Here is a 23,778-nt window from a genome sequence, read left to right on the forward strand (position 1 = left end):
CAAGAACGCCGCTGTGGCTTCTGTGGCTTCACTCTTGGAACACCTTTTCTGATTCAGCAATGAGATCAGACCTCGAGCCCCTTACCATCATGCCTCTACCTCCCTACTACAGCTGTTGCTGGTATTTTCTCCAGTGGTCAATGTCACGTCTTCGTCTGAGGAAGAACCGTGTTCCTGTCTTGAAATGAGCAGGTGTTCCCCACCCCCGCTGCAATGGTTCTAAAATTGTCTCTAGTAAGCGATGCCCTGCATAAGTTACGGAATCATTGTACTTCCACCAAAAACATATGGTGATATTTGCAATGTTCATGCATCCCATAAAATCTGGAAGAACTCCCTAACTCTACACAGTCCCTGCAGAATTAACTAGAAAATGATCATCTTTTTCTTAATCTCTTTAGTTTGTTTATTTATTTACTTATTGGTTATTTATTGATTGTGCTTTAGAATAACCCCAAGAAGGATGGAAAGATAAATGAAATACATGGACTGGAAAGACAGATCAGCATCTGTTTTTCCAGAGGACCCAGGTTCCATTCCTAGTGCCAACGAGGTAGCTAACAACCATTTGTAATTCCAGTTTCAGGAGATCTGCTGCCCTCTTCTGACCACTGAAGAGAATGCATAAGAGACACATGCAACGAAACACCCACACACAAACAAATGAAAATAACAGCATTTCCAGAAAAAGCTTATGGAGAAGCAACAAACTAATGTATTTGCAAAGAAGGAAGAGAGAAATCACCTTTCTATAGAAGTTATGTGTAAAACCAACTTAGAATCCTTTTTGAACTACCTATCTTGTAAGATGACTGGAGTCCATACAAACTCATTCCAATTTTCAAACTGTATTTTTTTTTCATAAGAAACTAAAACTTTCTAAAGAAATTACTGATTTTATGTTATACACTCACACAAATAAGAAATTATGAGCTTCTTAAGGTGTTTGAAGAGAAGTGTAATACAAATTTACCAACTAATTTAAAGGCTCAAGTCACATAAGATGCTAGCATACATACCACTGCATTCTGGTGCTACAAAGTCAAGCTAGACTTCCTGATAAATATGGTACTGGACACTGACACAAGGGAAACTGTCTGAATGTCCCAAACACAGATTCTGGCTTCCCAGATGCTCGGGTTCTAAACCACTGATTCCCATCATGGCATATATTTATTTTTAAATGCCTTTCTTTGAAATTAAACAAAAGTAAATATTGTTTGGATGAAAATCAGTGGTAGGGTAGTTAGCTTGAGCATGTGGTGTTGCTATTTTTAATCTATGCAGATTTTCATTATAGCTAAAGTAGTTTATGTTCAGCTAGAATCTTCAACTCACCCCTGCTTGATCTGGCCATTCCTCCCTCTCCAAACCACACCTTCTCAGAAAGACAGCTAAAAGTGTCTGTGGCTTCTCTCCCAACGTTGCTAGCTGCTCAAGACTCTGCCTAAAAGCATACCATACTTGGGCACAAACCCAGCTTGTAGAGGACCCGTCATCACCCCAGCACCTACAGGCCATATGATTTTTCTCCTGCCTCCTTCCCCCACCTCTATCTCTGGGGACTGGAGTGCTTTGTCAAATAAACCTGGTCCTTTACTTTTTAATTCATCGTATTCTGGCTTACTGCCCCAGTAGAGAAACCTATTAACAAGGGACAGAAAGCCTATGGTTTGCAGCCCTGCCTGTGATGCCCAGGGCCCCTCTTCGGCACATCCTTGGCAATATGTTTCCTAGAAGAAGACACTGAGGTGGAATCTCAGTGCTGCTTCTTGTTTGGTTGTTTTGCTTTTGAGACAGAGTCTCACCATCTATCTCTGACTATCCAAGAACCCAATCTGTAGAACTTTCTCCTACTCCATCTCAAACAAAACTCCTCAAATGGAATGTGCCGCTCTTCTACTTCCTATGGATCTCTATCAATCCTCCTGACTCCCTCTCATTCTCTATGATTTGTTTTCCTGTCAGCTGGTTGCTTGCTCCATCTCTTAACCCATGGTTGACTTTATTTGATACTGTTTACAGTATTTATACAGAAATCTCTTGGATTGAAGATGTGTGCTAGAGCTAATCCACACCACAAGTAGAAAAGCTTTTTCCAGTAAACAATGCAGTCTCGGGGTTCACTGTGGGATCAAATATCCGGCAACAAAGTGGAAAAATTGTGAGAGCTCGAAGGCCAGGAAGTCTGCTGTGAAATGTTGCATCTTAGAATTGACAGGGAGGCTGCACCCATGAGACCTCAATAATATGGCTGCCTAAACAGGACCCAAGCACTTAAGGCACCAATGGGCATTCTATCATGGAAGGGGCTAATCTCACTGGGCCTCACCCCTAGGACTTCAGGCAACTAACAACTGCCAGGATAGAAATTAGTCTGTCCCAGGGATGAGCCCCCAAATTGATTTTCCAATACAAAGTAATCATTTCTAAAATCACATACCTACAAGCTAACTTTATATATCTATGTGTTTATACAAATATGTAATGGTAACAAAGAAAAAAAAGAAACCATGAATTTAAGAGGGTGTGAGGAAGGAGTACATAAATTGGGCAGAAGTGGGGAAAGGGAATTATGCAATTATATTTTTAAAATAAATATTAAATACTAAATTAATATTAACATAATATTAAAATAAATATATTAAATATATAGAACCATGAAAATTTTCTAATGATTCTGAGATAAATACCATGAGTTTCTTACTTACTTTCATAGAAAGTGCTACAAAGGTAAAATAAAAAATAAATAAATTAATTAATTAATTAAAAAGAAAAAAGAAAGAAAATGCTACAAGAGGAGAAGAGGCTTTGTTGATAAAATCTACAATGCCACCTGAACAATTCAGCCTGAAATGTTTTTGATTTGCGAATGAAGCAGCAGGACTTGCGTAGGAGGAATTCAGGATGGAGCTCAAGATGAACAGGAATCAGACACTAGAACAGGAAGTTTGGTTGCTCATGGCAAGATGGTACTTTTTCAACAAGATTGCATTTTAGGGAAGATTATGAAACATGTCGCCAATTTCCCAGTATGACTTTGGTGAGTCACTAGAAAAGAGGAAGATGTCTGGGGATCTAGAGAGACCTCTGATGGATGTAATCAGGCCAGAAAACTTAATGGTTCTCAAATCTCTGGACAAAATCCTCTCACAGCTCAGCTCAGGTCTATTATACCACACTTATCCTCCTTAGTGTTTGAAGGTTAACGTCTGCTATCACAAGGCTGATCCATTCAATGCATTCCCCAGCCCCTCTAGAAGTCTGTCTCCTCTGTACATACACCCAGGAATGAAAGCCTTGCTCTCCCAGAGCTTGCTTGTGTTTGTTGATGGTATTTGTGCTTACATACATTTTCATGTCTATCACATTCAACTGTGAAAGCTGCAGTCAAAGCGGGGGCTCTGCAAAGTGGATCACTGCTTGGACAGCGCCAGGAAAACTAGCAATTGCCTACAACAACTTACGCTGACACAGGCCATCTGTACTCCCTCCCCCCGGGGCCTTCCCTTGCTGTCACCTGTCCCCCCACGGCTCACTGCCCTTTCACCAAAGAGTCCCTTTCATTTCTGTTGGTTTGTTTCATCCCATTTTGCAATCTCAGCTCTCCCTCCCAGATGAACATAGCTGCAAATATATCCTCAGTAAAATACTATTAAAGACCATATCAAAAATATCATCCTCTACAACCAAGTTGGGTCCATCCCAGAGATGCAGGGATGATTCAACATATGGAAGTGAATAAATGTAATTTGCCACATAAATAGACTCAATGACGGAAACCATATGGTTATCTCATTACATTAAAAAACACCTTTAATACAATTCAATATCCCCTCGTGATAAAATTCTCAAGAAACTAAACATACAAAAGACACATCTTAACATAATAAAGACAATGTGTAACAAGCCCATAGATGCCGGACAGAGGGGAAACTCCAAGCATTTCACTGAAGAGTGACAAGGATGTCCATTCTTTCCACTACTGTTCAATGTGGGCTTGAACAAGAGGAGATGACAGAGGGGATGCAAGTAGGGAATGAAGACATCAAAGACTCCCCAAGTAGATAGATGATGACATGAAAGGCCTAAAGATTCGGTCAGAAAGCTACTGCAGCTGATAAATTCGCTCATCAAAGCAGCATGATACAAAATGAACACACAATATAGATTCGGTCAGAAAGCTACTGCAGCTGATAAATTCGCTCATCAAAGCGGCATGATACAAAATTAACACACAATATAGCATCAGCTTTTTTTACATACCAGTGACAAACATACCAAGAAAGAAATCAGGGAAGCAATATCATCCACAATGGATTTTTAAAAAGTCTTGCAATAAATCTAACCAAGGATTTTTTTTTTTACAATAGCAACAAAAATAAAATTATAAAGCGGGGAGGGGGAGGAAAACATACAATGAAAACTTTAAGTCAATGAAGAAACTGAAGGAGATACAAGCACATGGAATGATACCCACCACCCCATGCTCATGGATTGGTCGGATTAATGCAACATGAATAATAAAAACACAGAGACAGATATTGGGGTTAAAGCTGGAGATCAGAAAAGCAAAGCAGTCAGCCAGGAGCTCTTACCTCTACCAAGCCTGAATTGGAGAGTCTATCTTTCCTGTGACTGGAAACTGAGTCTCACAAGCGACCCTTTGCTTCTTATATGCCTCTCTAGTTCTGGGATTAAAGGTGTGAGCTCTGTTTCTCTTTTAGACTAATTAACACTCACGTAGCACTGGGTGACAGAGATCCATCTGCCTTTGTCTTTCCTGAATCCTGGGATTAAAGGTGCATGCCACCACCACCCAACGTCTAGTGCTGTGGCTTGTTTGCATTCCGATCTCCAGGCAAGCTTTATTAAATCATATAGACCACCACAAATTAAATTAGTACTGCAAAAATGACCATCCTACTAAAAGCAATCTACAGATTCAATGCAATCACTATCAAAATGATAATGTAATTCTTCACAGAAACTGGAAAAATAATCTTAAAGTTAATATAGAAACACAAAAGGCCCAGAACAGCCAAAACAATCCTGAGTAAGAACAACGCTGGAAGGATCACCATCCCTGGTTACAAGTTATATGACAGAGCTATAGTAATACAAACAGCATGATATCAGCATAAAAACAGACTCATTTATCAGTGGAGTAAAACTGAGGATAAGTCCACACTCTTTTTTTTCCAAAGAGGCCAAAAAATAGACACTAGCAAAAGAGCCTCTTCAACAAACAGTGCTAGTCAAACTGATAGCTACATGTAGAATAATTAAACTAGGGAGGCAGAGGCAGGAGGAACTCAGAGTTTAAGGTCAGCCTGGTCTACTTAATGAGTTCCAGGTCAACCAGAGACCCTGCCTGGAAAAAAGTTTGTGTGTGTGTGTGTGTGTGTGTGAGAGAGAGAGAGAGAGAGAGAGAGAGAGAGAGAGAGATTACAGAATGTTCAGTCCAAAATTGGACATCTACACCGCATTCCTTACCCCAAGGCTCAAGGAGCATCATGAAAAGATGTGGTGGAAAGGTTGTCAGGGCCAGAAGTAGTGGGTGACTGCAATGAAACAGGTCGTTGAACTCACAGAAATTGTGACTACATGCACAAGACCTCTACAAGCATGGAAGGAGCTCCTGAGGTGTCTGTCACCCCTAGCTTAGAAGCTGCTGGGGGAGGAAAGTCCATTTTGTTTCAGGGATGTAGCCCCTGTAAGGCTAACCGTGCTCCAGTAGATGGCCCCACAACCAGGCACTCACAGGCAGCACTAAGTGGACTGGGAGATGGGAAAAAGCACAAGAAGCTGGAAAAGAAAAGTCATGAGATTGAGAGGGGAGGAATTAGAAAATACTAATTTCTATAGCATACCTTGAAGAAAGTTTACCACCCAACAGTGTAGATAGATGTGTGTGTCCTATATCTGTTACATACTTGTCATATCATAATCTCTGACATATTAGTGATTTTTAATTCATCATAATCTATTCTTTTGACACTTGTTTTATTCTGCTTGATGTTTGTTGCAAGAGCAACATGAGTCAATGCAGAAACTAGACTTTTTTCTGTCATAGGCTTATGTGTTCACACACCTCAAGCATCATAAACATAGAGCTGGGTGGTGTTTACATACGAAAATGGCCATTGATCAACTTCCCTAAGCAGAGGTGCCAAAGCTAGCTAAAGTAACAATATACAGTTATTGTGACGCATTCACCTACATTTCCCCAACAGTTGGTATTAACCTGTCTCCAGTTTTGCCCCTAAGATGTATTTGTAGCCAGCTGTATTGGCTCATACCTGGAATCCCAGAACTCTGGAGGTAGAGGCAAGAGGATCTCTGTGAGTTTGAGGCCAGTCTGGTCTATGTAGAGAGACCCTCTACGAAGCTGGAAAGATGGACCAATTGGTAAAGTCCTGGCTGACCTCTGACCTAAGTTCAGATCCCCAGGACTCGTGTAAAAAAAAAAAAAAAAAGCCAAGCACAGTGGCGCTTGCCGATAATCCCAGCACTAGGGGGATAGAGACAGGAAGACTTCTGGTGTTTGCTGTCCAGTCAGCCTAGTCAAACCAGTGAGCTCAAAAGGCACAGTAGCAAAAAATTAAAACACCCAACATCTACCTCTGGCCTCCATACATGCACGAACACACACGTGAACATTTACATATACACTCACCAACAAAGAAGCATACATAATATGCATGGTGTATTCTAATGTTGATGTGCAGCTCCCAAATTACAAGTGAAACACTTCTATACAATAGTATTTGCTAAATTGCTGCCACCATGAAGACCAGCCTCCAGCATCACACGGTTCGATGGGCATCTCTGGAGTAGTAAGCTAAGACTTTTTTATCTGAGGGAGTAAGGGAAAAATCACACGCATACACCCTTTCTTTTGTCTTTCAAATATTCTTGATTTATTCACACAACATTCCTAACACTATCATGTCAGTATACAAGTTAAAGAGCTTGCGTCTGAACTGAGTGATGATCGATGGTGGTGCATGCCTTTAATAGTAGCACTTGAAAGGCAGGAGCAGGTGGGTCTTTTATGAGTTTGAGTTCGAGGCCAATCTGGTCTACTAACTGAATTCCAGGACAGTTGGGACTACACAGAGGGGCCCTGTCTCAAAAAGAGAGAGAGAGAGAGAGAGAGAGAGAGAGAGAGAGAGAAGAAAAACAAAACAACAAAATCTCACCACACTGACTTCCTGCTGGCTTTTTATTTATTGTTTTTTCCCTACACCTTTCCTGGTGTTTTCCCTCTCTCGTTGTTGATGTCTTTCTAACTAACGTTAATTTTTTCCCTTATAGCTTATAAACCCCAGTAGAATCTTTTAAGCAATATAGAGATTACAATGTGGTTACATTCTATTTTTCAAGTGAATGATTGTAATGAGTATAGGTAAAACCAAGTTCCCCATTTCCTTTTCATGATTAAACAAAATCATCCAAGAACCCACGTAACTAAGTAACTTGTTATAGATTAACAGAGTGTGGGCAAGCAGGGTATTTTTCTCAGCCAGTTCTTTTGCTGGTAGGCTACATATTGCAGTTACAAAGAAGGAATCAATCACTTTACTAATCATAGGTAATCTCATAAGGAATCTTAAAAGAATCACAGACCCAAACTTTTGTATATAAAAAACAATCAGTCATCGCTACTTAAGGGTGCATACCCACTCATCAGTAGTTTGTTGGTTTTTGTTTTGTTTTGTTTATGACAGGGAGTTGAGGGTAGAAATGGGTACAAGGAATTAATCATCATTTTTGATCACTAACCAAGCAAGAAAGGTACGTCAGCTAATAATAGCTTTGTTTTTCATCCCTAACCTTAATAAGTCTATCACTCGGCTATGTGTCCTTGTGAACTTCAGATTGTCTTCTTGGATTTTTTGCCCCAAAGCTATTTGAGAAAAACATCTTAGTCTAACTTTAAGTCATTCCCAAAGCTTTGTTTCTGCTATGGTGCACTCTGAAACCTGTGAACACATCTCCCAACATTAAGATTAAAAGAGTTTAAGCTAGCTGGGCAACTGGGGCTCAATCATTGTTTTAAATCATCAACCAAAGCCACAGTCTACAGCTCCTCAAAAGAAACTCATGCATTCTAGCTGTGTTGATTTTCCCACTAAATTAACCTCTATCATAATTCCTTACTTTATTTATTAAAAACCCTTAATCATCAAAGTTCTGTTTGAGTTAACACTATTGCTATATAAAATCACTTATTCATTTAAACAGTACAGTTTAGGAGGAAATCATCTTCGTAATGATCCACAGGTAAGAATGGCCATAGAACAGGATATTCCCAAGAGATGATCATACTACATTAAGGGCAGATACCAGAGGAAAATGGCAGCTGCAAACATGCAAAGATGCGGCAGTAACAAAAGACATTCTGGGACCGTGTCTGCCTGAGATCCCTTGTTTCCTGGTGGGCAGTCAATTACCACCTGCTGCCCTCTGATATGGCACCGACACTGAATGACACTGAATGAATGCATGTATTCCTCTATGTCATATTTGTTCAAATATTTTATTCACTTTGACTTTTTCTAATTCATGTGACAGTCGTTTATATATCCTTTGTACTAATATTGTGTTATTGATATATGTTTGAAAATTTTTCTCATTTTGGTAAATGGAAGTTCATCATAGTGAAGAACTTTTGATTCTATTCCTTTTGTTATACCTGTTTTGTTTCTTAAAGGAGGCCTGGCATAACCAGGCTCCGAGATGGTCTCCAACAGACTCTCAATTTCCTTTATTCATACTTTGGGGCACTGATTATCTTCTCTGGTTGTGAGTAAATTCTGAAGCTGCCTCGTGAAAAACTGCAGCTTTAGATTTTGGGGTCACTTTCTCAAGTGGAAGGTGGCTCTGAACACACACAAGCTGCCAGCAACAAGCTGGTGCCAGCCGCCAGAGTAAGCGCCGAGAAAGCAGAGTTGAGCTCCTGTCTGGTTCCCAGATGGTTGTGGCTCTAGCCGTAGCCACAACCTTCACCAGGGGATTTTCCGATGGCATTTTGAGGATGAAGTGACTTTCAAACAATACTGTATTGTAAATCTTCTAACAACCCAAAGAGTACAGTCTTGAAAGAGGAATGTTTGTAGAAGTAGGAAGAAAGGAGGAAAGCCATGAACCATAAATGAAAGAGCAGAATAAAGAGGTATCCTAGTTTGCTTCTCTGTTGCTGAGGGGGGAAAAAACAACAACAACAAAAATCAAAACCAAACAAAAAACAAAGCACTGACCAGAAGCAGCTTGGAGAAAGTGATTTATTTCATCTTATACTTTCAAGTAACAACAGTTCATTGCAGAAAGAAGCCAGAGCAAGAGCCTGGGGCAGAGATGAAGGGACAATGCTTACGGGCTTGCTTGCCATGCCTTTTTTAACTTGCTTTCTTCCATCACCCACGACCACCTACCCAGTACCCACTGGACTCTCTTTCAATAATCATATCAAGGAAATGCCCCCACAGACATGCTGACAAGCCAGTCTGATGGAGGCAACTCCCTAGCTGGGGATTCCTCCTCCCAGGTGATTCTAGTTTGTGTCCAATTGACAAGACTATCCGTCACAGAGAGGAAGGATACATTCTGTCATCAGTCAAAAGGAACAGCTAGGAAAAGAATGGCTGCAGTCACGTGACATGCCAAGAGACTTTGAAGGTATAAATGAACAAAATGCCACTCATAGGTAAGTCTTCTTCATCTCACATATTGAGTTGTATTTACCATCACAGAACACATCATTCCAGCCCCATTGCATAGGGTGCCAGTACACAATTGAAGCGCACCGCTCTTCAGGCAGGTTGGGCTCATGTATGTGCCAGAACCTGCAGGAAACAGAAGATGGAAATAACTCCTCCATTGATGCACAGTGGTAACTTGAAAGATGGAGTTTAAGGTTAATTGGAACACAGCTGAAGATAAGATTCCAGCATTTTCTCCCCTCTCTCATACAACCCACTTCTAAAATACCAAATACAGGCAGTTTTACATAGATTTTTTTTTTCCCTGATGTGGTACACCTTGACCTTTTCCCTGCGATCCAGTCTTTACTTTCTCTTCTTCACAAATCTCTCATTGTGAAATAAGTTAGTGAAAGTTCTTTTCTCTTTGGCATTCACAGAGGCTGCTTCCTACTATCGGCTTCCTAACTGAATGTGTGTTATCTACCTACTTTGAGGACGATAGCAGGGGATAGACATAGGAGTGGGCCTTACTTTTTGAACTAAAATACTTGTTTAATTAACTAGAGTAAAACCAAATGCCAGCGGTCTTAAAACAAATAGATGTAACAATAAAATGAATCCTAAAGATATTCTGCTGTACTCACAGATCGGTGCTTTATTCATCCATCATCAGAGAGGCTTCAGATGGGAACAAATACAGAGACCCACAGCAAGAGATTACACAGAGAGAAACCTTGACCACACAGGTCTAAACAAGATGTCCCCATCAAATCCCTCCCCCCTCAGGGTACCCAGTGTGGAAGAGAAGGAATGAGTGGGGAAGACAGAGGGGACAGATGACACCAGGAGAACAAAGCCCTCTAAGTCAACGGGAGCAAAACTCATGAAATCACATGCAGTGAGACATTCACCCCCACCCCCCACACCTGTAGTGCTGACCACGCCCTTTTGGGCGTGGTCACAGGTGTGGGCATGACGTGGTAGGACTAGGTCTGGGGTCCCAGCCCCAGCTCTCACTCTCCTGCTTCCGGCCAGGTCACAGAGAGTAGCCTGGGTGGATCCTTGATGCAGGATTGTGGCGGTCCTCTGTTTCTTGTGTAAGTGGCTCTCCCCGAATAAAATTATATTGACCTATATTGAACCTAGTCCCGTGAATCTTGATCTGCGCACTCACAGAGACTGAAGCAGCATGCACAGGGCTGGCAGGGGTCTGCACCAAGTCCTCTGCATATGTACTGTAGCTTCTAGTTTAGTACTTTTATGGGATTTATTTATGAATGGGTAAGGAGGGGGAGTCTCTCCGATTCTTGTGCCTTCTCTTGGCTTGGCTTCTTCAACTGTGATGTGATGGTTTTCATTTTATCGTGCTATATTTTATTTTGTTATGCTTTATTGTTATCTCCTAGAAACCTGTTCTTTTCTAATGAGAGGCGAAAAGGGAGTAGATACAGATAGGAGAGGGGTGGGGAGGAACTTGGAGGAGTAGATGGAGGGGAAATATGTCCAGATTATTTTGTATGAGAAAAATATTTATGTCTAATAAAAGGGGAAGATAAATAAATAAAATATTGTTTAACTTCAAATTCACTTTAACCCCGATCAAGACATTTAGTTTTTTTTTTTATTTTAAATTCTTTGTGTATAAAGATGAAAATCATAAAAAGAAATAGAAATAAATTTAGTAAAGGATTCAAAGGAACTCACAAGACTGCATGAGGGTAAAATAAGGTAATATATCAGTAAATTCACTTAAAAATAACAAAAGAATTATTATGTAATTTTTCTATTTGTCATAATCCTGATCCAGTTATTTTAAAATTTTATTTATTAGAGATCAATAAATTAATTTAAGTCTCTAGTTGTGTTTAAAGGCAGAAAAATCTAATGGCTGAGAACACCAGGTAGACACTGGGTTAAATGCAGCTTCTCATTTTATTGGTCTATTGATCTTGAGGAAGTTATTACTCAATATTTCATATGTAAAGTGAATTTCTAACAGAGAAGTTTCATGAAACTTTAGATTATTCATGCAGTTAGTGAGAACTTAGTCTCTGTAATCATTAATATTAATAGTCACTGCTAGCAAACTTTCCCTCAGTTTTCAATGTAAATAATCCCAGTGGTGCATTAACCCAGGACTGCACTCACCTGACGTTTTGATTGAAAGGAGTGTTATCGATCCATTGCCAGTTGCCGTTACCTCGTGGATCAGAAAGGCCCAGGAAGTAAGCAACCGACTTATTCAGCTGTTGGGTGATGAAGTTCTGTATGGATGAAAGGGAGTTAAAGCTGCAGGTGCCCTTGTTGAACAGGCTGAGCATCCTTCACAGCCGTACAAAATAGAAGAAAAGTACCAGCAGCACAAGAACCAAAATACCAACATGGTGGCAAGGCCAGAAGGCCCAAGCCCATGAACCCTCACCGGTCTTCTTCACCAACCAAAAGGATAATCTCTAATTCCAGGAGGTTATTTTTTTATATTTTAATCTCTTTTAAAATGCTATGTGCTTAAATGTTATAATATTGGATTCTATGTCTCTACTTGGCAAGGTCAAGAGACAGCCAGATTAATAGTTTCTGAATATGTTTGTGATGTGTTTCCACAGGCTCTGTGATCTCAGTAAGCTAGCTTGCCATCTATCATCAGTAGTCATCATTCAAACATTTAACATCCCGAATAGAACAACAAATCAAAGGAAGCAGGAGTCCCTCTTATTTTGCTTCCTGCCTGCCTGCTTGGATAGAGATAGCCTTTTGATGCCCCTAGTTCTCAGGCCTTTGAACTCTGACTGGAGATATATCAAAATCAACATATAAAAATCAATGCCATTTCTTCACACTAACAAAAGCAACAAGAACAAAACCAGTCTGAAAAGAGAATGGCTCTTTACAATAACATCAAGAATAAAATACCGAAGAATAAGCTTAACCCAGAGGACAACCGATTCACTCAGCAAGCAAAACAATGTATTCTGAAAACTAGAAGACATTGACTAAGGAAAGCAAAGAGCACTCAGTAGAGAGACTCCATTTTCCTGGGGTGCATAAGTAAACTCATATGTATAGTCAAATGATCTCTGGCCAAGTACCAAGATCGTATGATGAGAAAAGAACAGACTCTTCAACAAATGTGTTGGGAATGAACACTGCGGGAAAAGAACAAAGCTAGTCCATTCTTCATACAGAAGCCAGTTCAAGGAGCTTCAAAGACCTAACTGAATGGTGCAAAACTATAAAGTCCTGGGAGGAAATCCAAGGTAAGGGCTCCACTACATTGGAATTAGCAAGGTATTCTGGGACATGGTACAGACAGGACAGGCAACAAAATAAAAATAGACAAAGGAATACAGCAAACCAAAAAGCTTTTTCACAACAAAAAAAAAAGTCAGCAAGTAAAAAAGCCACCAGTGGTACCGGAGAAGACATTTGCAAGCCATATATCTGATAAGGGACTAACATCCAAAATAAATAAAGAACACCTATAAACCAACAAAAGTAAAAGAATAACACAATTAAAAACTTGGCCGGGGGTGGGGGGGTGAGTTGACATTTTCCCAAAGAAAATATACAAATGGCCAACAGAAATATTAAAAGATGTTCAACAGAAGGAACAGGAAAGGATGGAAATGCTACAAACACTCATGCACTCACGTGTGAAACTATCAGATTAAAAGGGTTCAACATCATTAGTCACCAGGGAAATGCAAATTAAAACTAGTTTGAGACTTAGAATCACCCCAACCAGAGCAGCTGTCATCAAGGGAACAAGTGAGAACAAATACTGACAAGAATATGGGGAAAGAGAAATGCTTATTTTTGGTGGTTTCTCAAAACACTAAAGCTAGAGATGCCATGTGATGCAACTGTATCACTCCTGGGCACATACCCAGAGGACTATTACAGAGGGGTTTACTCATCCATGTTCATTGCTACTCTATGCACAGCGGGTAAGATTGATCTCGATATCCATCAACTGAAAATGGACAATGAAAAATGTGATACATGTACACTATGGAACTGTAAAGAAAGTAAAATTGTGAAATTTACAGGTAAATCAATGGGGTGGGAAAAAAGTTACTGAGGTAATCTAAGCCCAGGAAGATAAATCAAATGTTTTATCTCTATGGAGATTTTATCTTGGAATTTTTGGATTTGTGTTTAACTTACCTGTAGAGTCCAGGAAACTAGAAAGGGACCATTGGTGGGAAAGGGAGGAAATGCCTTATAGGAGGAGGGATAGCAGAACCAAGGTACTGTGAAAGTAAACGGAGTAAATACTGGGAATGTAAAGGTTTGAGTGAGAGTGTGGTGGGTGATGAGGGAGATGCCTGGGTACGGGAGGGTTAACCAAAACTAAGGGTGGGTGGGTGGGAAAGTCACATGGGAAACCGCTGTTGTGTAAGCCAATTAAAAACGCAGTCTTTAACATGGAATTTTAAGGGAGTTAACCACCATGGGCATAGATGCTCTGTAAGTTATTTTTTGAAACCCTAGTGTTTTTTCTAGATACCTCCTTATAAGATGCTGATCGGAAAAGCCCCTCTTTGCAGTGGGTGACGGTCAGTACAGAGATTCATAACTGGTCAGTGCTCTTCAATGGGACAGCTACGTCACGGCACACCAAGGTCAGTGAACATGGCACAGAGAGGAAGATACAAGCGCTGAAACTCACAGCAGCAATGGCTACCTGTGACAGACACTCACAAGGCGGGATCCATCAACATTCCATCATGGGTGTGGGAGGGGCTGGTAAGACCTCATCCCTCCCTGAGGAGCTATGGTAATTAACAGTTGCTGGTATAAAAGGAGTCCTATTTCTCAGAGGTGGCTGCACACTCAAGATCATGCAGGCAATGCTATTGAAATATGAGTATCATCCACTAGAGAGAGAGAGAGAGAGAGAGAGATTAGTAAAGAAGAGGGTGTGCAGTGGGAGAGGAAGGGGATAAGAGAAAATGATGAGGGACATTCTGATCAGAGAACCTTATACATAAATGAGATTGTGAAATATGAATACTTTTTCAAAAAGCAGGACCTAAAATATATATTTACACAACTATACCCACTGCACTATTCATAACAGCCATGGAATGGGAGCAGTCTATACAAAAACCACTTGATGAATGGAGGGAAAGTGGTACTTTAAATGTTCTCACCACACACATACATACATGAACATAATTGGCTTGAGCATTCAGTTCATAAGCACATATATAGCAAATAATCACATTGTACCCTGGAAATAGATGAATTTTTTTTCTGTCAGTCACACTTTAAGATACCGGGGAAAATTTATATAAAAAGGGAATATATATATATATAATGGAATATTCAGATGTAACATGAAAGAAAATTTTGTTATATATTACAACATGGATGAACCTTGAGGATACCATAACAAATGAAATAAGCTACACACACACATACACACACACACACACACACACACATACACACACACGCGCGCGCATGCAGGCGCACCCAATAGTAATACATGATTTCACTTAACATGAAGAATCTAAAGTAATCAAACTCATAAAGAAAAAAAAAAACAGGAAGTAGAGGAGTGATTTCCAGAGCCTTTATGAATTGGGAAGTGGACAGTTTGTTCAAGGACTTCCAGTCTTGCAAGACAAAAATGTTCTAGGGGATTCTTATCTCTGGGTTTTACTTAGTGATTCTGTTTTTACTTTCATATTATGCATTGTTTGTGTTATTTTATTCTACCGTTCATGTTTAGTGAACATACTAATCACTACTAACCATTGCCTCTGCATGTATGTTACAGCTGTGTTGGTTGGTCTTCTGGTGAGACTCCTAACAGTGGGAGCAGGTCTGTGTCTGACTCTGTTGCTGCTTTTGGGGACCTTTCCTCCTACCAGGTTGCCTTGTCCAGCCTCAGGAGGAGAGGAGGCGCCCAGTCTTACTGCAACTTGATATGTATGCCATGGCTGGCTGAAACACATGGGAGGTCTGCCCTCTTCTGAAGAGAAGAGAGGAGCGCGCGGCACTGGGTAAAAGAGGGAAGATTGTGGGGGAGGCCTGGGAGAACAGGAGAAAGGGAGGGGAAACTGGGCCGGTTGAGAAAAGTTAATTAACTAGTTAATTAATGACAAATGAAAACGATCAAGTTTAGTAAATATGGCTACATTTTCCTACAAACGTCTAATGAAAAATGAGAAAGAGCTACCTGCTCAGCTTCCGTGTTGATCACCGCCAAATGAGCCCCCATCTCGATGCACTTCCGCTCGCTGATGCTCCAGATGTTTTCCTTGGTAGAAATGAGGTAGCAGCTGGAGCCAAATGACTTCCAGTTACTCGGGCAGCATCCCCACATTTTTTCTGTGACATGAACGAGAAGTGTGACCACAAGGGGAGACAAATAAGATTAAAGAGACACGTTCTTCTTGATGTTTTACACAACTCCAAGGATCTGAGGCCGCTCGCCAGAATTGATTTCTTATTATAATTACAGCATTTACTGTTCTCTGGAGATATCGTCTGAGGCCATAGAATTGATGTTAAGAGCAGTGCTGACCTCGTGGGTTATTTAATCACATAACATCTCTGAAGCATTTTAAACAATACTTAACTAAGAATAATTGCTCCGTAAATGTTACTTCTCACCAAGTTTTAGCCAATATCAAACATTCAGGAACCTTAACAATCATTTATTGATTATTAAGAGTGCAGATCATAGGTTCATGCTCTAACTCAAGCATCCAAACTTTGTAGCACTCTCACTGAGTGAGAGGAATTAACTGGAGAAGAAAAAGTCTATTTTCCAATTATCTTTAAATGTAGCCAAAGTGAACATTTTTGTGGTCTTTATGAGCTAACTTTATTTTTTCTTTTATTTTTTTAATTGAAAATAATTTTTTACACAATATATTCTGATCCTGGTTTCTTCTCCCCCCAGATCCTCCTTACCCAACTAACTCCACACCTTCATTCTCTCTTTCTTTAGAAAACAAACAAGCAACTTTTCTTAAAGAACAGAATTTAAAACAGAAGGAAAGCACAAAAAACTCAGAGAGAGAGAGAGAGAGAGAGAGAGACTCAACTGATACAGAGAAAGCCCCATTTAAAAAAAAACCACAAAATTGAAAATAATAATACAAGCAAAAGACCAGTAATATTTTTAAGTGCCCAAATAAAGCAATATGAAACAACAAAAAAATGTCTATCATTGAGTTTGAAGTCTGTGAAAACACACACAGTAGAATAAAATAACAAAAACAATCCACAACATGAAAGTAAAAATAGAATCACTAAGTAAATCCCAGAGATAAAACTGGAAATGTGTAATTCAAGAAGTCAAACAAAACCTTAGAAACAAACCTCACCAATAGTTCACAAGACATGGAAGACAGAGTCTCAGGGACTGAAGACAGGGTAGGAAAATGGATACCCCAGTCAAAGACAATGTAAAATCTAAAAATATCCAGGCACAAAACATCTAGGAAATCTGGGATCTTGTTAAAACAAAACAAAGTCTATGACCAAGAGGAATAGAAGAAGGAAAAGAAACCCAGATCAAAGGCACAGAAAATATCTTCAGCAAAAGAACAGAAGAAAATGTCTCCAACCACCTATGGGGGGGATGGTAGGGGGACATGGGAGGGTAGAAGAGAGAGAGGGAGTGAGGGAGGGATGGAGGAGGGAGGGAGGGAGGGAAAGGAAACTGGGATCAAGATGTAAAATAAGAAAAATAAATAAGAAGAAGAAGGAGAAGGAGAAAGAAGAAGAAGAAGAAGAAGAAGGAAGAAGGAGGAGGAGGAGGAGAAGGAGAAGGAGAAGGAGAAGGAGGAGAAGAAGAAGAAGAAGAAGAAGAAGAAGAAGAAGAAGAAGAAGAAGAAGAAGAAGAAGAAGAAGAAGAAGAAGAAGAAGGTCTCCAACCTAAAGAAGGACATGTCTGTCAAGGTACAAGACACATACAGAACAGCAAATAGACTGGATCATAGAAGATATTCCCCACAATACATATTAATCAAAACACAAAGCATACAGAGCAAAGAAAGAATATTAAAAGCTACAAGGGAACAAGACAGTAACTTATAAAGGCTGACCCATTATAATAACCCCCAACTTTTCTTTGGAGCCTGGACAGATGTTCTACAAAACCTAAGAGACCACAGTTACCAGTCCAGGCTACGACACCCAGCTATTTTCTTCCTTTGAGACAGAATCTCACTATGTAGTCCTGGAACTCTCTGGATTAGATTTAGACTGAGTTCAGAACTACAGGAAGTTCCCTGCCTCTGCCTCCTAAGTGCTGGGATTGTGCATGCACCACCATGAATAACATTTTTGCTGTAAGTGTTGTTTTTTGTTATATTAATTCAAAAGAGCATTGCCCAAATGCTATTTATATTTTCTGATATGATAGTATATAAAATAATTTCACCACATAAGCTTATCTACAAATAGAATGAATTATACCAAACAGCCTGTTTGGCCATAGTTTTAAACTAGATATGCTTAGGGGGTGTGTTTATGAATGGACACAAAGTTTTTCATTAAAATCCACTTCTGTCTCATCTCTGAGCCTTCTAAAGGTGAAGTGCCCATTTCTCCTTTCCAGGAAGTTATTCTTTAAAACTGCAATTGTAGCCTGGTCCAGCACATCTGTAATACCTGCGCTCAGGGAGATGGTGAGTACGAGCTAGTTCCAGCTGTCTAAGGAGTCCATCCCTTCCTGGGTTATATGTGAAACCTTGTGTCAAATTAGATAGATGAGCTATTATTGTATAAGTTTCTCCCCAAAATAAATAAATAAATAAGAGAAAGACTATCCTCATGGAGTTGTTTTCCTTAGGAATAAATCAACTCCATAGTCATTTGACCCAAAGAACCCTAATATGCTAAAAGAAACATGGCCAGGGCAAACTGACAACACTTTTACATTTTCATGCAACATACCCTCACCAATAACTAAAAGCAGCACCTCCTAGGCATATGTGGGGCTTTTGCTCTGTCTTTGCTTCACATATTTCTCCACAAAGGTGGCATGTGAGTAAATCAGTTCTAGAGACCCCTGACATCTGTCTAAATGGTATTTCTTTTATGTGTAAAGACTGAGAGCCTAAGGAAAACTACAGATAAACATATGACTGTCTTTAGCATCCATCATCACACAGAGGTAAGTCAGATATGACACTCAATTCAGCTCCCAACTCTCCACAGATGAATTTGCTATTTGTGCATTTTAGACAGGGTCAGGCTCAGGCTGAGTCAGTTTTCCAAGTAAATAAAGCTGGCACTTGGAATGGAGATGGATAGTATTAATTGAGAAACTTAAATGTCAAAGAGAATTTTATACATTGAATGTAAACCTCATGGGAAAAGTTATGAATGACTTCCAGAGTTTACTGCAAACTATGTGTTATGTGTTGATAGTATTTCCCAAAATCAAGAAGCCTGGGAATTGTAATTGAATCATTTCCTGGATGTACCCAGAATCTGAACTGAACATGTAAGTTTAGAGAAACCTTGATAATATCCAAGTTGAAACATGACACAACACACACACACACACACACTATAATAAATAAATCTTAAGCTCAACCCTAGTATCCCCCCATGTCAGGAAATATATTGTGAATATTTACCTGACACCCTTGTCCCTTCACTGAAGCAGGTGAGACTGGAATGGTATGCATGGAGTTCAGACAGTTTTGTTTTGGGCTTGTTCATCACAAACTGGTAAGTCACTGTGAGGAGAGAAGGGATGGATGTACACATAGTCAGCCCCAGAAGCTCATGTCCTCCATGTGGACGAGGCCAATGCACCTCCGCTCTACCTCCCCACTTCCCTTCTCCAGGCAAACCACTGAAGAGCAGACTAAATTATTGCTCCCCTATATTCTCTCTTTTTTTAAGATTTATTATGTATACAATGTTCTGTCTGCATGTACGCTTGCACAACTACCAGAAGAGGGCACCAGATCTCATTACAGATGGTTCTGGCCACCATGTGGTTGCTGGGAATTGAACTCAGGACCTCTGGAAGAGCAGCCAGTGCTCTTAACCTCTGAGGCATCTCTCCAGCCCTCCCCTCCATATTCTCTTATATTGTTTGTTTCTACATCTCATTTGTTTTTCTTCTCCCTGACTATAACATCAGCTTTGTTTTCTGGAGCAGAAATTCCATCTTCTACATCCATTAATCACAAACCCTGTCACTGGTTCTGTATAGTTATCTGTTGGCTCACCAATGTCTGGTCCTTTAAACAACTTTAAGGCAAGACCACAGGGTATGTTAACATAAACATCTTGGGTGGATATGGTCAAGATACATTGTATGTAAGTATGAATTTTTCATTGAGTAAGTAAGATTTAATGTTTTAAAGTTAGCATTTTGCTCATGGGTGTGCCCATTAAACAGCATTAACAAAAAACAAACTTTCTTCAGCAAATGTATCTACATTTCTAGTTTGTGCTTTGGGTCCTGACCTTCTGTTTCTTCCTGACCAGTAAAATCTATCCTGAACAGCACAGCCTGCCTTCTTAGGCTTGACTGTGCAGATGAGAGCCCCTCCTGCTTTGGTGAGAATGGGATGTTTGTTGCATCTCAGAGCATACTGCAGGCATGATGCTCTTGGCCTAAGCCACTCCCACGCCCTCCTGGACCATTCCGTAATGACTGTGATCATCTTCACGGCAAACAGAGACTCAGACTGTAGCTGCAAAGAACACTGTCCAAACCTCTCACACCGTGGACTGAGATATGGTTTTATGGGTTGGTGAACAGGGAAGAAATGTTTTATTTCTTCAATCTCCATCATTTAATTTAGCTGCTTTTTCCTCTTGTATTGAAAAAATCCCATATGGATCAAAGACTCTAAACTGCAGACAATACGAAAGCCACTGGAATTACATTCCCAATAGAGCGGTGTTGTGACCAGGGAATTTGATGCCACTGTCATAGACGACAGTGATGAATAGCATGGACTAACTTAGAAGTTTCAGAGATCAAAAGATGGAAGAAGAGAAATCAATGAAAAAAAAACATGGTGTTGCATTAAGATTTGACTAGTTAATGGGGGGGAAGGAAGAAATGACCCCCAGGAGTCTCTGCAGAACAGAAAAGAAAGTATCCAAAAGAGACACTACGTCAGTGAAGAACTTACCCACACAGCTGCCGATGAAACAGGTGCTGAGGAGTAGGATGGAAATCACTGAGACTGACCAGACTCTCAGGGACCAGCAGACTCCGACTCCCTCCCCCTGTCAGATAGCAAGCAGATGCACTCATGTCAAGACCAAGAAGGTCAGAGCAATGAAAAACCTGACAAAATGCTCAGAATAATGATAATCTTCGAGCAGGAAAAAGCTGTCAATGCCCCATATTAAAGGACCAAGTCAGCTCTGAAGCACGCACACACACAAAACCGAGAAAAAGTTCACCATCAGGCAGTTGCAATTCTCATGTCCTTACTTGTTTGTAAGTATCATCTTCTTCCATGGATGTCCTGTCTTTTCACGTCTCCTTTCAGTATGTGGCTTCTTGCTGCCTTGGTCCATTCCCTCACTTTAGCCTGCCCATTGCCTGCCTTTTCACACCAATCCACTGCCCATCACTTCACACACTCCCATTCAATGAATGCTCACCTCCACCTTGGGAATGTCTTTCTTGCACCATTGTTTAGGTCTACGCTCAGAAGGTCAAGACTTCTTGTATCTGTCTCTCCAAGATGTGACAAAGAGACCTGGCCAGAGCTCAGAGTCAACCTCTACAAGCTCCAAGCTAAATGGCCCAGAGATGGCCAACACTGGATACACAAAGAAGAAGTCACAGTCTGAACTGGTTTCCAGTGATTTAAAGACATGGGAAAGAGGAAATTGAGAAACATGCCTTAAATTGTTCCTGAAAACTCTGACAAGAAGAGGCTCATCATCTGCTTGGTTCCTAATGTGCTCAAATTAAGTGTTCCTTCTCTGTCAGTGGCCATGTCAGAGGAGCTCCAGGCAGCAACGGAGCTTATGAAGTTCAAGCACCTAATAGCCAAGCTAAGCGATGAATGAGCCCTGGACAGGCAAAGCCCCAGAAGGATTGTTCCCAGATGGCCCCTTGTTCCTGCTGCCTGCTGGGCCATGCTCTGTACTCCTGCCTTGTTCCTGCCATGCTCCTGCTGTGTTTGGCATGCTCTGATTCCTGTATGAGTGGATCCCACTGTATGTAGTGTAGTGTGATTATTTCATGGGAAAATCCCGCGCCTCACTGGGCAGTTTACTTGTGGATCATAATGAAGATGATTTTTATAAGAGCAATGATGCTTAGTTAGATCTATGATTTAATTAATTAAAATTTTGGAGTCAGCCTAGAAGATAGAAGTTGCCAAGACATTTGGGGAAGATGATTAGGGAAGTAGTTTAGGTTATTCTGCCAATTGCTCCAATAAGGGATACAAAAATAAATAAATAAATACATACATAAATAAATAAAAAGGCAAAAATAGGCTAGAAGTCACCTTCTCCTTTGTTAGATATGAGATTTGCAGAGTATGGAAAATAAGAACAAGGGTGTTTCATGCATTACAGACCCATGGATTCTGCCTGTGGAGAAACAGGCTGATGATCAAAGAAAGCAATCATGTCCCTACACCAAAGTTAGGCCTGAGCCTAAGTCCCGTAACTTACAGAATTAATCACAGGTTTCAGTATGCACCTTGAAAAAACAAAATTGTGAAAGGAAATTAAATGACCCTCTTGTGTGTAAAGAAAAATGGGTAGTTAATTGAGTAGAAAAAGGATAGGGATCTCAAACCACAAACAGCCTCCTGCCCCTACAAAAGGAACCTGCTGTAATATACTTGGTTTGCTTAAATCTTTTTTCATCTATTATAAAAAAAAATCAATGCTTTGGGGTGAGGATGCTATGGTGGGACAATTAACACAGAGGAAAATGTTTAACTATTTGTGGACTTCTAAGAAAAACATGTAACTTGTAATCTTAATTTGTGGTCTCTTCCTTTGTAAAGATTTTAATTGTTTTTGGAAAATATGCAACTTGTGGTTGTGAGGTAATCTTTTCTTGCACAGAAATTTTTGCCTTAGGATAAGAGAAAAGTAAGAGAGGATGCAGGAGAACAGCAAGGAAAAAGAACAACAACTGGGCAGAAGAGCAGAGCAGAGTAAGAACAGAGTCGGGGCATACAGAGAAAAATTAAGTGAAGAATTAAGCTTTGCCTCTCAGATAAAGTCCGTGAGTGTGTCCAGCAGTTGGACGACTCCACATCTCCTCTTCAGTTTCTCTGGCCTGCTGAGCGCTGGTTCTTCACAAAACGCATGTGAGTTATTTAGTTCATATAAGGCTTAATTCGTGTATTGAGCAGGTCCAGAAAGTACTAAGAAGTCTGATCGAATGGTTAGAGTTGAGACATATGAGACATATGAGAATAAGAAGATGTTCATGGAGGGCTGCGAGATGGTAAAGCTTGAGGACCTGAAACTGATAGCCAGAACCTACCTAAAAATGTCACGTGTAATGATATACACTTGTATCCCAGCACTGGGGAGTAGACACAGGTGGAACCTTGGGAGCTTCTTGTCTGAACAGCCCAGCCTGATTGGTGTCCTGCAGACCCATGAGACCCTGACTCACAGGAGGTAGATGGTGTCCTGAGAATTATACCCGAGGATGTCCTTGAATGAAAAAATAAAAGGAGGACACTACTGCTCCTAAGGAGCTGAAGTTTTTATAATAGATACAAGGGAGAGCACATCCAGAGGTGCCAGAGTTGTCTGGAATGGTCCAGACTGAACCAGGGCATGGTGGGAGGGCCAGCCATAGAAAAAGAGAGAGGAACCAGAGGCCAAGAGGTCAGGCGAGAGTCAATAGGCCAGGAAACAAAAAGGACCATGTAGCCAAAATGGATGAGTTATGTGGGGAAGAGAAGCTGGTGGAAAGGGCCCAGTCCAGGCCCTGGGCTGGAGAGTCCAGACTAGCGGTGGTGTATGCCAGCCAGGATGTCTCTGTAACGGTTACTGGAGATGCTGCGAGAGACTAGAGGACAGTGTCTACTTTGATGTGTTAATAGGCACCTCAGCTGGCTGGCTGGCCCAG

The 23,778-nt window shown here is 40.5% G+C and overlaps 1 protein-coding gene across 1 annotated transcript; it reads right to left on the reverse strand.

The window, feature by feature from the left end:
* Positions 1 to 9,273: 9,273 nt before the first annotated feature.
* On the reverse strand, positions 9,274 to 21,177 carry LOC127215586 (C-type lectin domain family 6 member A). The gene is made up of 6 exons (XM_051175990.1): positions 21,151 to 21,177; positions 20,843 to 20,939; positions 19,322 to 19,423; positions 15,901 to 16,052; positions 11,859 to 11,974; positions 9,274 to 9,851 (listed from the first exon to the last, which is right to left on the reverse strand). Exons 1-6 carry the CDS (start codon positions 21,175 to 21,177, stop codon positions 9,707 to 9,709), a joined length of 639 nt encoding a protein of 212 aa, XP_051031947.1. The 3' UTR covers positions 9,274 to 9,706.
* Between the last annotated feature and the right edge of the window lie 2,601 nt (positions 21,178 to 23,778).

The sequence above is a fragment of the Phodopus roborovskii genome, unplaced genomic scaffold (assembly GCF_943737965.1).
Source record: "Phodopus roborovskii unplaced genomic scaffold, PHOROB, whole genome shotgun sequence".
In the NCBI taxonomy this organism is placed as follows: Eukaryota; Metazoa; Chordata; class Mammalia; order Rodentia; family Cricetidae; genus Phodopus; species Phodopus roborovskii.